The sequence below is a fragment of the Podarcis gaigeae genome, assembly GCF_964106915.1.
Source record: "Podarcis gaigeae genome assembly, chromosome: 13".
Taxonomy (NCBI): Eukaryota; Metazoa; Chordata; class Lepidosauria; order Squamata; family Lacertidae; genus Podarcis; species Podarcis gaigeae.
Window position 1 is genome coordinate 51,776,974 of NC_139689.1, and position 15,048 is coordinate 51,792,021.

The 15,048-nt window shown below is 45.6% G+C and overlaps 2 protein-coding genes across 2 annotated transcripts in view; one reads left to right on the forward strand and one right to left on the reverse strand.

The window, feature by feature from the left end:
* The window catches only part of LOC310830149 (uncharacterized protein), a 318,853-nt gene extending 316,277 nt beyond the window's left edge, over positions 1–2,576 (forward strand). The window contains exon 8 of the mRNA XM_083709809.1: positions 2,322–2,576. Coding sequence (XP_083565935.1) covers positions 2,322–2,464 — 143 coding nt within the window. The 3' untranslated portion in view covers positions 2,465–2,576. The remainder of the gene's footprint in view (positions 1–2,321) is intronic.
* COBL (cordon-bleu WH2 repeat protein) overlaps positions 1–15,048 on the reverse strand; it is a 1,088,462-nt gene that overhangs the window by 745,178 nt on the left and 328,236 nt on the right. The window lies entirely within an intron of this gene.

The window sequence follows — 15,048 nt, forward strand, 5'->3', positions numbered from 1 at the left end:
AACACTGGCTTGCGAGCGCTCCAGTTGGAGAACAGCCTTTACCAAAGGTGTCATGGGTTTTGAAGACACTCGAACTCAGGACGCAAGGGAGAAACGTGCTAAGAGGAAGGCACGCTTGGCAAATCCACACTGTGATCAACTCCCACCCGGGAACCAATGTCCCCACTGTGGAAGGACGTGTGGATCCAGAATTGGCCTCCACAGTCACTTACGGACTCATTGTTAAAACCGTGTTTATGGAAGACAATCTTACTCGGCTACGAGTGATCTCCAAAGAAGAAGATGAAGAAATGGCAGAAGGGGAGGCCGCTGTGGAAGTTGTGGTATGTTAATTCCATAGGAAATTTATTCCTCACATGTGCCAGGAGGTTGTGGTGCCAACCTGAGCGAAACAGGGTTGGGTGGTGGAGAGCAGGCCCATCTCTCCCCAGCCCTTCGCCCCCTCCTTCCAAGCCAGGGTTGGGCCATTATGTGCCCAGGCAGGAGCAGTGATCGTTGGCAGCCAGTGGTGACGTGGGCATGGGCAGCATGGCAGGGGGGCTTGTTCTGCCCCTCTCCTTCCCTGAGTCAGCTGGCCAGGCACCCTCACCAGCGCTCAGGTTGTCTCCACTGTAGTTTGGGGGCAGGCCCCTCTGGGGCCCTATGTCCCCACCGCAGGAGGGCCCTGCCTCCGCTGGCTTGCCTTCCCCTGTGCTGCTGCTGAGCTACTATGTGCCACGCAAGAGGAGGGATATAGCGGGGGGGGAGCAGGAAGGAAGCTGGGAAGGCAGATGGAGGGGAGAGAAGACATTGAGGGGACTGTGCCCCAGAGGAAAATCATTGGGGAGGGCCCACAGGACCCCTGTCCCCTAGAGTGGATGCCTGTGCCAGGATAATACAATGTCCTTCTTCCTTTGCAGGGCCATGGTTTGGGAAAGGCTCCGGCCAAGCAGCAGCCCAGCAGCACCATGGGGAAACCCCAAATGTGCAGGTATGCTGGGACCTTCTGTGGCAGAGGAAGTGTTTCCTGGTCACCTTGCCAGCTGGAGGAGGAAGGCCTGATTTTGATATTCCTATAGTTTTACGGGGAGGGTTTCTCTGTGGTCCACCTGGGCAGGACATGGGGGGTGATTCTCTCCCATGCCAACCCCATATGCCAAGACTGGGCCGGGACAGTTTTAGGATGGCACGACCAGTGTGCTCACCCTGAGCACCGCGCTGCAGAGAGTGCCAAAACAATGCTGGAGAACAAAGGGGGCGTGCCGAATCTTATGGTCGTACAGGGCTCTGTTGACATTTGAGAGCCCAAAGTTCGCCCTTGGTTCGGCACAGTTCCAGATTAATACCTGTGGCAGTCAAAATATCACTGGTCTTCTCGCAAATTATCTCCTGATACCTTTTTGATTTTACCAGCCAACAATATTAATAAACCAATTTTATTACGGAAAACAGTATTCATTTTAATCTGTTGTCACGGGACCCATAGGCCGGTTCCTGCTCTGGCCATTGGGCAATGTGGCTCTGGTTGGGAATGCTTCTGTGGAGATGAAATGCGCGCCCCCCCCCTCCATCATTCTTTCCTTCAGACAAAAGCTGACATGCTGTGGAACTGGACCAGGGGAAGAAGTGGCTCTCCTTGCCTTCTTAGCTCATATTTTTCTCTAATTTCTGCATCCCATGAAAATGTCCTTCCTGAGATTCTAGCCAACAGCAACCAGTAGTCTCAGCTACCATAATGAACCTTAGAATAAAAGAGATACATGTTATTATCTATACAGTGGTACCTCGCAAGACGAATGCCTCGCAAGACGAAAAACACGCAAGACGAAAGAGTTTTCCATTTTTTGAGTCGTTCCGCAAGACGAATTTCCCTATGGGCTTGCTTCGCAAGACGAAACGTCTTGCGAGTTCTTGCGAGTTTGTTTCGTTTTTCTTAAAGCCGCTAAGCCGTTAATAGCTGCTAAGCCGCTAATAGCCGCTAATAGCCACTAAGCCGCTTAGCCGCTAAGCTGCTAAGCCGTTAATAGCCGTGCTTCGCAAGACAAAAAAACCGCAAGACGAAGAGACTCGCGGAACGGATTAATTTCGTCTTGCGAGGCAGCACTGTATATTTATCTGGAATTCCTCCAACCAATCAGACCAATGGAGCTTGTTTCTTCCTTAGGCGAGAGGCCGGCCAGAACAAGGGGGGAAAGGCTCCCACTCCAGGTAAGTGGAAATGCCAATTGAGTGCCCTATATTACAGGAATGCTTCCTTTCCGTGTGTCCCCTCCCTCATGTGCCAGTCTGATGCTAGCAGGTTGGGAACCAGGCGCTTGCTGGTTGCTCTGTTATTTTTGCAGGGAGGGAGCCTTCCCCCAAAGTGTACCTTGTTCTGGCCAAATCCCTGGAGAGACGTGAGGACCCTCAGGTACTGGGGCAGAGGGAAGGAAGGGGTCTCCAAGGAGTCTGCCTGCCTCCTCCCCCTCAGCCACCCTACAGCTGAGGGGAAGGCAGCGGGCAGACCGTTTGGGGCAGCATGGAGCCTATGGGCACCCAAGCCACTTTGTCACTCCCAGGAGAGATGTGTGGCTCGGGCACGCTGCAGGCTCCATGGTGAGTGCCGCCTGGCATTTTGTCAGCCCCTCAGTGGTGACACCTGAGATGGTCCACCCCCACCACCCCCCTTCCTCCACCCCTGCCTTCATATCTACCTCATAGCTTGGGATCCAATGGATCTAACCCCCCCCTTAACTGGCTCCACTCTGCCCCTAGAAGTTCTTTTTTGCTGTTGCTGCTGCTGCTGTCAAAGCACAGATGGCCGAGTGCCAAGGGCAGAAGAGGTTTCTGTACCTGCAGACCTCCTTCAGCCATGGGCATACTTCTCCACAGGGAAAGAGGGTACTTGTTCCTATTCCATGGCCCGCACTGTTGCATCTTAAATAGGAATCAGTGAATCCAATGAAGTCATTGCATGAGCTTGACCTCCGCCTGCCCCACAGATCTGCTCCAGAGGTTTGGGGAGTGCCCAGAGAAGATTTGGGGAGAGTGCAGGTGATGCACGGGGGGGGGGGGGCAAAGGAAGTGCATAGCTGTCAACTTTTCCCTTTTCTTGCGAGGAATCCTATTCAGAATAAGGGAATTTCCCTTTAAAAAAAGGGAAACGTTGACAGCTATGAGGGAGTGGCTGATCTGCTGTGTGACTGTAACTAGTCAAATGCAATTAATTAATAATTATAAGCAATGAGGAAACAAAGAAACCCAACCTAAAACACTTTTTATGACTTATCAAGGATGTCAATTATCTCTCTCTGTAGTGAACAGAGCTCCTTTCAGCTTCTGCTCAGCCAGATCCACACCTTTTCTTCTTCTTTCAAATGCCTTGACTCTCATCCTTCTTCTCTCCTTCTGGTCTCTCCTCAGCATCTATTCCCGACACTGTTAACAACCATTCCACCTGTCCTTGGCCACACTGTCCTTGCATTCTAAACCCCTCTCTTCACTCACCCAGAACCTCTTCTGAGTAGGCATTCTGTGGGAATGTTGAGGAAAGCCAAAGAGGATATATTGATTAAATATTATCCCTTCTCACTCAATGCTAGTGAGCAAGCAGCAGAGCACATTCCGTTGCACACTGCTGGAAGCAAGTTGATGAATTCGTTAGAATCATTTAAGTTAAGCAGTCCAGTCTGGCTTGTCCAGATTGGATTGTTCCTGGTAAATTTCCCCTTTAGGTAAAGGTAAAGGGACCCCTGACCATTAGGTCCAGTCGTGACCAACTTGCAGCGCTCATCTCGCTTTATTGGCCGAGGGAGCCGGCGTACAGCTTCTGGGTCATGTGGCCAGCATGACTAAGCCACTTCTGGCGAACCAGAGCAGCGCATGGAAACGCCGTTTACCTTCCCGCCACAGTGGTACCTATTTATCTACTTGCACTACATGCTTTCGAACTGCTAGGTTGGCAGGAGCAGGGACCGAGCAACGGGAGCTCACCCTGTTGCGGGGATTCGAACCGCCGACCTTCTGATTGGCAAATCCTAGGCTCTGTGGTTTAACCCACAGCGCCACCTGCGTCCCTAAATTTCCCCTTTAGTTCTCTATTAAAAACAATAATGACACAACAGTCTTATTTTAAAAGTAATGATAAAGTTTACTTACGGTACATTCAGTTCACAGTATTGTCCTGAAGGCAGGCTTTATCTTGTAGTTACAGTAGTAGATAAAAGAGGTCTGAGCTAGACCTCAGACTTTCTACCTTGTGGCTTCCATCCTCTTTAAGGACGAGCCATGTGTTGCTGGCTAAGAGCCAGCAGAGAGGAAGATGACTGCGCGGCTAGTCCTTTTATAGGGTCTGCCAGGATCACGCCCATCTACCTGGTCACACACAGGGGGATGAGGTTCCAGAGCAGGTATGACAGGAAGTCCTCCCTGCCTGGGGCCACATTCCCCTGTGTGTCCACTCTAGGCAACAGGAAATGTTGTATTTGACTGCTACAGTAAAGATACATCCCACACATTCATTTAGAACAGCTGTGCAATTTTCCTCTGGATACTAAGTGCTTATCCTGACTTCTGTTTGCACCATGCCTTCCAGGCACAGATTTGCACTTTAAAGCTGGGGGGTGGGGGGAGGCACTTTCCCAGGGGAAATCCATGTTTTACCGCTGAATCGGATCAATTCACAGAATCCACAGAAAACTCGATTGTCATTTGCTCCGATTCAGGGGGAAACAAAACAACAACAACAATGCTCAGACAGACTTTAAAGCATGGGGTACGCAAACTAAGGCCCGGGGGCTGGATCTGGCCTAATCGCCTTCTAAATCCGGCCCACGGATGGTCCGGGAATCAGTGTGTTTTTATGAGTAGAATGCATCCTTTTATTTAAAATGCATCTCTGGGTTATTTGTGGGGCATAGGAATTCATTCATTTTTCCCCAAAATATAGTCCGCCCCCCCCCCACAAGGTCTGAAGGACAGTGGGCCAGCCCCCTGCTGAAAAAGTTTGCTGACCCCTGCAGTTTAAAGTATGGTCCTGTACCGAGAAATGCACCCCAAAAGGAAGTCTGGATGAGCCCTTAAGACACTGGTTTCCAAGGATATAATCATCTGTAGTGGAATTCATCCGTATTTGGGGAAGCAGAGGAGTTGCCGAACTTGCACAGGAATGGCCATCTTCATCACTGTTGCTATTCCTCCTTCCTGAATGTAATATACCATTTGGGATTGTGTGCCAGAAATTACATGCTTGGTTTTTAAGGGCTAGTTCATATATATGCACATCACTTGCTTCACCCACAGTCCATACTTATGTGTGAAGCTCCTATATATGTACACACATACACGCACACACATGCACACACATGTAATCATAGGTGGTCATCAAGTGATGAAGGTCTGTTGAATAAAAAGCAAATACAGTGGTACCTCGGGTTACATACGCTCCAGGTTACATACGCTTCAGGTTACAGACTCCGCTAACCCAGAAATAGTATCTCAGGTTAAGAACTTTGTTTCAGGATGAGAACAGAAATCGCGCAGCAGCGGCGCGGCAGCTGCAGGAGGCCCCATTAGCTAAAATAGTGCTTCAGGTTAAGAACAGTTTCAGGTTAAGAACAGACCTCTGGAACGAATTAAGTACTTAACCCGAGGTACCACTGTATTGCCGTAATTTAGCTTTGAGTCATGCAGGCCTACAACACTATCCCAGATGCATTAGGGCAGGTTGCTATCCTGGCAGAATAAATCTTGAAAACATTCACATGCTCACCAAGGAATGTTCATCTCAAAAGAAGCGTCACCTTGCATACTTTTCTGTCTCATAAACTTGAAGGTCAAATGAAACATTCGTTGACAAATACAGAATATGAAACAGTCTCAAATCCATGTGCTAACAACCCACAGAAGGGAAACAGATGGGGCAGTGAGTCATGCACCCTCCGTTTATGGATCTTTGGGGACCTTTAAGGCAAAGCCCTGTGCTGGTCACTGAAAGGGGAGTATTCATTTTCATTTAATTCAGATTTCCATTCATAGAGGGATAGCTGGGGAAGTAATTTGACTGGCAGCATATAATGGTAGAGTGAAGAGCTGCAATTTAAAAATGAAAATGCAGTCTCTAAGTCCTTAGTAACAGCGAGGATGCTTTCTGGATTAAGCTAAAGCAATGGCGAACTTTTTCCATTTTGCCAGTATCCTTTTTACTGATTTTCTTCCATGGTAAAAATTATACATTCCAAATAAAATACTGAAGAAACAAAAGATTACCAAAAAAACACACATATATAAATCCTTAAATTCCTAAATTCCTTGTATTATTTAAATATTTTTCTTAATTCACAATTACTTAATTTCTCCACATGACTTCCAACCTCCACATTGAGGGTTCATCCTTTTTTTATTCTCATTATTATCACGGCTTCCATATTCCTTCTCTCCATATCTTACTTTACTCTATCTCATGCGTTATTTATCTAACTTGCAAATTGAAGAGTTTAGTCAAAGCATGTCCAGGTTTTCACTTGTGGACAATGTTTAATTAAATATTCTTTATAAATTCCCCATTCTTTTTTTTTTTTACCTTCAAGTTGGCTGTCTCCTAATTTCCTCTGTCAATTTTGCTAATTCAAGATATTCAAACAATTTCTCCTGCCACTCCTCTTTTGATGGTATCAGTTCACCTTTCCATTTTTTGGCGACCAGTATTTTCGCCGCTATTGCAGCGTATAAGAATATTCTTCTTTTTTCCTTAGGAATCTCTGGTCCCAATATTCCCAAGAGGAAGAAGACTTCTGGTTCTTTTGTGAAAGTTTGTTTGAACATTTTTTTAAAAATTCCTCATATATCATATCCCAATTTTTTCAAATTTCAATGCAGCCCCACCACATATGAACGTCTTCCATTTTGATTTCTCTTCTGAGAAACCCCTGTACATGGATCACAGAGACTTTAATGCCAAAAAGGATCCCACTGGTTCTTTCTCACAGGCCTGGCTTCAGGTTTTGGTGGGCCCTGAGTAGGTTGCTTATCCTTCTAAATGTCCTGATTTTCCAGGGACAATCCCAGAATTACAAAAGCAATCCTGGCTTTTGATTGGATCCTGGATTGTCCCTATTTCCCCTGACAGCTACACTGCCACCAAGCTCAAGGAGGAAGATGAGCCAACACTTGTCCTGAGCGACGACAGTGATGGCAGTGGTGCCTGTGCAAGAGCATCGCATTACTTCTCCACAGTCTCTCCATGGCTGTCGCTGTTGGTCCCTGGAGCAGCTCCTGGTTGCCCTCCTCTGCACATGTTCCAGGTTGTCAACATCATTCTTAAACTGTGGTATCCAGAATTGGACACAGGATTCCAGGTGTGGTTTGACCAAGGCAGAATAGAGGTGTACTATTACTTCCCTTGATCTGGACACTCAGGGCCGTCTTAAGCATATCCAGTGCCGTGGTGCAAAGCTCCCTCCAGCGCCTCCCCCACCACCGTTTCCCAGAGATTTTTTAAGGAGGACGGTGTTGCCAGCGGGGCTGGAGGAGGCGGGCAGCAGCTGGTGGATGGCTCCTCCAGCGGGGAAGAGGCGGAGGTTGGACACACCTGGTTCAGCTGGCCGCTTCGTGCCGTGGTGGCCATGGCAGATGGAGGCTCCGGGCGTGGCGCACCTTCAGTGTGGCATGGTGGAGGCGGGCAAGCTGATGCCAGGAGGTGCCAGGTCCAGCCTCCACCTCTTCCCTGGTGCCCTCCAGAACTTGGTGCCCTGGCGCCCAGCGCCACTAGCCCCTATGGGTAAGACACCCCTGACTATGCTGCTGCGGATGCAGCCTAGAATAGTGTTAGCTTTCTTCTTGCTGCTGCATCACACTGTTGACTCATGTTAAGCTTGCGGTCAAGGGAGATGGCCTTAAATTCATAATACAATCAGGATTTATGACCTGGTGAAAAATTGTATACTAAACCAGGTAATTTCAGAACCCCTGCACTCAGCTCCAATGGGCACAAATCACTTGTTCCACTTTAGGGAGGGATAGGCTTTCATACAGGCAACTCTCAACTTTCTGGGCATCCATCCTCCACTGTGAGCATGTGCTTCCTGTACTCATTAAATTTATTTTTGAAAGCATCCTTGCATGGTCAGGTTACTCAAGTGTGTGTGTGTGTGTGTGTGTGTGTGTGCGCACGTGTGCACGTCTAGGGTGGGAGATCTAGCATATGTGCCTTTCCCTCCATATCCACATGTATACAAGATTGGGATCTTGGCTTCTCCACCTTTGAATTTTCCTAGCTGACAGTATAATTTATCAATGTCATCCTGAGGAGGTAGCTTGACAACAAACAAAGTAGTGGTAAGCAAAATAGACATCAGATACTTTTGCATCCATTTCTATGTGTAAATGAAACTTCCAGACTAGCTTTGGCTCTTATTTACGCTGTTGTTGACTCGCAGAAGTGGCTCTTCAATGAGGTGGGAGCCTCCACGGGTGGATTTTTCAGCAGCAGCTCAGGCGGCGGAGAGGGAGGCTCAGTTGCCAAATGAGACACAGCCCTAGTGAAGTGGGAGCAGTTTATTTCAGTGAGGTTTGTGCAGGAAAACTGTGCAGGAGTTTTGTGGCGCTCCTTGTTACTTTATGGAAGAGCTGTGCCCTGTTAATTTTTGGATCTTACTAATACATATAAAGTTTGTTACTGAATTTCAACTTTTGTGATTTCTGATTAGGTGAATCATTAAGGAATTTTGACTGAGGAAAGAAGAGTCTCTCTCTCTCTCTCTCTCTCTCTCTCTCTCTCTCTCTCTCCACACACACACACACACACACACACACATTGTGAGGATCACTGCATCCCTAGTAAGCTTTAGATTCCTGCTACATACTGTAAACCTTTCACTACAATTTAGGCCTCTTTACACTAACCATCATAACTAAAAGGTTTCCTGTGACATACTGACTTTGTTTCACAAAGAAGCAACAACCAACATGCCATTAGCTTCACAATGAAGTTGTTACCTAATACCTGCCTGGATATGATCACAGCAAAACAACCCTCATTTGCTGCTTTTGCCCCTTAGGTTGGCTGGAGGTTATGCATGGTAACAACTCGAGAAAGACAAAAATGCATTTTCAAAGGGAGAGACTCCAATCTTATTCCTCACCCCAGTAACATTGGCCAACTTGGATCACCCCTGCCTTAAAGAACAACCTTAAACCATCATGTACAAGGCAGAGCTGATGTCTTTCTGAGCATGTGCAGATGAACTGTAGTCAAGATAACAAAGGAGCATCAAAAGAGGAGAGTTGCTTGGATAATTTAGTGTGTGCCATCTAGCTGCAGCCAAAGCAATCTAATGGTACGTCTGTAATGGAAAAACGGTATTTCACTATAGCCATAAAAACTTGACCTCAGTACAAAAACTATGTACCAGCCCAATATAATCCCTTCCTCAACTTGGGAGGTATTAAAACTTCACAATGATAATTGTTGGGAAACAGCTACATTTGCAAAGAAAAGAAAAGAAAAGAAAAGAAAAGAAAAGAAAAGAACGCCTTCCTTTAACCTCAAACTTCAGAATGGCTCAGCTAATTTTGCTTGAATGCCATAGAAAGAAAAGAAAAATTATCTGCCTGAGGCAGACATAAAGGCATGAAAAAATTTCACTCAAATACTTAGAAAGTAACACAAGCGGGGAAAATAGCACCAGTGCTTTAGACTACTAAGTGTGAACCATAATAGCAGTTAAAAACAAAACAAAAGAAAAAAATGTACCTGTAAGACTAGATAGATAGATATAGATAATGGATTTATTATGGATATTTAGGAGAACTAATTGAAAACACAGTTTGACAAGCGTCATGATTAGAAAAGCCCTCTCTTTTGAGACTCTTCGTGACTCCATGGACCAGAGCACGCCAGGCACTCCTGTCTTCCACTGCCTCCCGCAGTTTGGTCAAACTCATGCTGGTAGCCTCGAGAACACTGTCCAACCATCTCGTCCTCTGTTGTCGCCTTCTCCTTGTGCCCTCAATCTTTCCCAACATCAGGGTCTTTTCCAGAGAGTCTTCTCTTCTCATGAGGTGGCCAAAGTATTGGAGCCTCAGCATCACGATCTGTCCTTCCAGTGAGCACTCAGGGCTGATTTCCTTAAGAATGGATAGGTTTGATCTTCTTGCAGTCCATGGGACTCTCAAGAGTCTCCTCCAGCACCATAATTCAAAAACATCAATTCTTCAGCCATCAGCCTTCTTTATGGTCCAGCTCTCACTTCCATACACCATTACTGGGAAAACCATGGCTTGAACTATACGGACCTTTGTCGGCAAGGTGATGTCTCTGCTTTTTAAGATGCTGTCTAGGTTTGTCATTGTTTTTCTCCCAAGAAGCAGGCGTCTTTTAATTTCGTGACTGCTGTCACCATCTGCAGTGATCATGGAACCTAAGAAAGTAAAATCTCTCACTGCCTCCATTTCTTCCCCTTCTATTTGCCAGGAGGTGATGGGACCACTGGCCACGATCTTAGTTTTTTTGATGTTGAGCTTCAGACCATATTTTGCGCTCTCCTCTTTCACCCTCATTAAAAGGTTCTTTAATTCCTCCTCACTTTCTGCCATCAAGGTTGTGTCATCTGCATATCTGAGGTTGTTGATATTTCTTCTGGCAATCTTAATTCCGGCTTGGGATTCATCCAGTCCAGCCTTTCGCATGATGAATTCTGCATATAAGTTAAATAAGCAGGGAGACAATATACAGCCTTGTCGTACTCCTTTCCCAATTTTGAACCAATCAGTTTTCCCATATCCAGTTCTAACTGTAGCTTCTTGTCCCACATAGAGATTTCTCAGGAGACAGATGAGGTGATCAGGTACTCCCATTTCTTTAAGAACTTGCCATAGTTTGCTGTGGTTGACACAGTCAAAGGCTTTTGCGTAGTCAATGAAGCAGAAGTAGATGTTTTTCTGGAACTCTCTAGCTTTCTCCATAATCCAGCACATGTTTGCGATTTGGTCTCTGGTTCCTCTGCTCCTTCAAAATCCAGCTTGCACTTCTGGGAGTTCTTGGTCCACATACTGCTTAAGCCTGCCTTGTAGAATTTAAGAATAACCTTGCTAGTGTGTGAAATGAGCGCAATTTTGCGGTAGCTGGAGCATTCTTTGGCACTGCCCTTCTTTGGGATTGGGATGTAGACTGATCTTCTCCAATCCTCTGGCCACTGCTGAGTTTTCCAAACTTGCTGGCACATTGAGTATAGCACCTTAACAGCATCATCTTTAAAAATTTTAAATAGTTCAGCTGAGATATCATTACTTCCACTGGCCTTGTTATTAGCAGTGCGTTCTAAGGCCCTATTTTAGGCCAAATATGTTTTGGCTATGAGACGATTCCCCAGTAAAGATTGCACTAGGTTTTACTGAATCCAGGGGGTCATTCTGACCACTATGCATAAGATTGCCATTTATGATTACTACTGTGGGCCTATTCAGGCATTTCATAGGTTTACATTTAAAATGTGAAGTGTGGGTGTATAAACCTGATGTTTTAAAATAGAGATATCTGACAGTTACACTCACTAGAGAGCAACCTAGGGTGCCAACCTGAATAAAATATTGTGGGGGGCCAGGTATGCCCCGGCCTGTATAACTGATCACACAACACAGTGCACACGCCATTTGAATGGGAATGCCCATCAAGTTCGTTAGGGCCTGCCACCCTCAAATATTTTATTGTGGGGGCCAAAGTGCCCCCGACCTCTTTGAGTTGGCTCCTATGCTAGAGAGCCAGAATTGATGGTTGAGAAACCTTGGGGAGAAACCAGGATCTCTTGCTGTATAGTTTTAAAAACAGAAAATGCCTGAAATAGCAAAACAAATATGCACCTCCATATTTGCTAGCTTTGATCACTTTGTATATTAAATGAATATTGATGAAAACGTCTGGCTTTTCTGCATTGATCCAGGTACAGTCCATATTGCTTGCTAAATGAAAACTTGAATATCCAAATGGATACTTCATGTGCGGTTCTTGAGCCTGAGGTAATGACCAAGCATGTGCCTGCATGGTCTTTATTTAAAAAGGCAAAATCCCACTGATCATCTGTTCAGGACAGGGGGGCCAACTTGCCCCCTCCCCACATTAACCTCCCAAGTTTCTTGCAGCCACTGCCTGGCTCCTGGACTGCCGGGCAGAGGCTGAGGCGTGTGGAGGGCGCCTGGCAGTGGTGGGAGCGGTGCCCTGTAAATATTGGAGGGATGCTGCCCCCTGCCCTGACCAAAAATATTGGGGGAGCTGAAGCCCCCTCTGCCCCCTATACCTGGCGTCACTGGTTGAAGAAGAGAGAAACTGGATTCCATCTGCTCCACTCCCTTTTCCCCTCCAACAGCTGTTTGGTGGGATTTCAGACTTCCCCCCCTTAAGGGCTGTGTGTAGCATGCAATGTAAAAGGCTAGAAAGAGCAGTGAAGGGGGGAAATCTATTCAATCTGCATATATATATATATATATTTTAAAAAAATATTTTTATTGCTTTTTAATATACATACATATCATACATATCACAAACATACTTACACAGCCAAGAAAAAAGGAAAAAAGAAAGAAAAACGAAACATGTAATACATAAAAACATAGACAACTCAACTTACATTGACAAACACTCATCGACTTCCCTTTATCTCGATTTCGGAATAAAGTTATCATATTTTTTATCCGCAGTGTCTCATTTTTCAAGCAATTTTTACGTAGTAAGCGTTATCTCATACCTACTGTGATTTTTCAAATATATATTTGTTTTTTATCAACATTTTTATTTTCCTTTTATTTCTGTTTCCATATATAACTTAAATTTATCCCATTCATTATTAAATTTTGTACTTTTTTGATTTCTTATTTTCTGTGTCAATTTTGCCAGTTCTAAATAGTCAAATAGTTTAGATTGCCACTCTATTATCGTTGGGATTTTAGACGTTTTCCAATACTGTGCTATGAGGGTTCTGGCAGCCACTGTTGCGTATTGAAAAAATGTTTTATCTTCCTTTTTGATTTCTTCGCCAATTATCCCCAGGAGGAAAGCTTCAGGTTTTTTGCTAAAGGTGTATTTGAGGACTTTTTAAAATTCATTATAGATAGATTCCCAAAAATTCTTAAGTGTCTCACATGACCACCACATATGTATAAAGTCGCCCTCCTTACTCTTGCATTTCCAACACATTTTATCACCTGTTTTATAAATTTTATCCAATTTTACCGGCGTCATTTACCATCTGTACATCATCTTATACATGTTCTCCTTGAGTGTTGTACATGCTATTCAATCTGCATATATGAATAAACCTCCTGAATTTGCACTTCTTAAGACAATAGATAAATTTCCATGAGGTTCAGAGCAAAGGGCAGGGTCAACAAAACTGGTCAGCAAAGCATGAGTAAACAACCAAATAAAAAAGTCTTACTTGTTTCTTAAAGCTCGCCACAGTAGGAGCGGTCCATGTTTCCCAAGGGTGGGGGTTTCAGAATCAGGAGGCCACTACCAAAAATCCCCTGCCCCATGTCACAGACCCTCCAAGTGTCCCTATTTTGCGGGGACAGTCCCAGATTTACGGACGCCGTCCCAGTTTCTGATTTGACCCTGGAATGTCCCACTTTTCCTTAGGAAGTCTTGATTTCCATGGAAGAAATGTTGGAGGGTATGGGGTTATGTGACCCCCAAACCAAGGAGATAAGTAACTATACAACCGTTAGAAGACATCTGAAGGCAGCCCTGTATAGGGAAGTTTTTTCTAATGTTTAATGTTTTATTATGTTTTTATATATGCTGAAAGCCACCCAGAGTGGCTGGGGCAACCCTTTCAGATGGGCGGAGTATAAATAAAATTATTATTATTATTATTACTATTATTATTATTATTATTATTATTATTATTATTATTATTATTCTGTTTAGTCATTTAGTCGTGTCCGACTCTTCATGACCCCATGGACCAGAGCACTACAGGCACTCCTGTCTTCCACTGCCTCCCGCAGTTTAGGACATCCCTATTTTTATCTGAGAAATGTTGGAAGGTATGAGATCACCATTGCCCTAGCATCTTTTAGAGATGGGATCATTAGAGCTTCTCCAGCTGACTTCAGGGCAGTAGACAGGCAAACAGGGAGAAGCATTATTTTAGAAACCTGGAGCTCAGGCAGGGGCACTGACTTGCCTCTCACATTGAGGGGACCCAGAGTTATGTGATGTCACATGCATAACGTCATGTGCCCCCCCATGCATCCCACCACACCCTCCGGCGCACGAATGCTCACCCTGTAGCGGGGTCTGAGGCACGGGGAGGGTGATATTCACCCTCCACACGTCCCATCCCTGCCCAGCTCCCAAACACTCGCCCTGTGGTGGCAGTGGATAGTGGCCCCTCAATATTGGGGGTAGGCTCAGCTCCCCCAAGATGTTAAATGACAGCTAAATGGTCATTTAAATTTCCACCCCCATGACCCAGATCCCCATGACCATTACTTGCTTTGTGTCTTGATGTAGAAACTGGCTAAAAACAAACTTTGCTGAATGAAAGTTGAGTAGTTGGGATCAGTCTTCCTTAGGAGGAAGAATGAGTAACTCTGTCTGATTTCGGTGTGAGCTGTTCATCTCCAGGGTGAAGGAAATATGGATCACAAATTTCTGAATGCTTTAAAATAAACAAATGACGGTGAGGACTTCGCCTCAGCCAAATCACCTCACCCCTCACATTTCTCTCCAGGCCAAACTGGCCCAAGACCATTTGCCGCCTGAAGGAGAAAAAGAAATGGCGTCCCTGCTCATGTCTGGGTTCCTGGTAAGCGAGTTATACTAGCACGTTGTCAGGACTGCCGCTAGGTCCCAGCTCACAGAGGACCAACGCCCAGTGGATGTTATATACAAAAGTCTTTATTAAAGTTTAGTTTCCATTTCCAAGCTCTGGGCGCGCAGACCCACGTCTGACGCTAGACCGGCTAAGTCCCCTCTGACTCACTGCTCCACCCACACCAGTTTAAGATTCTAGCCCGGCTCCACCTCTTGCGCTGCTCTTTCCTGCGCTGGGTCCTTCTGCCCTCTGGGGTTCCCTCCTTCCTGGACTCCTCTGA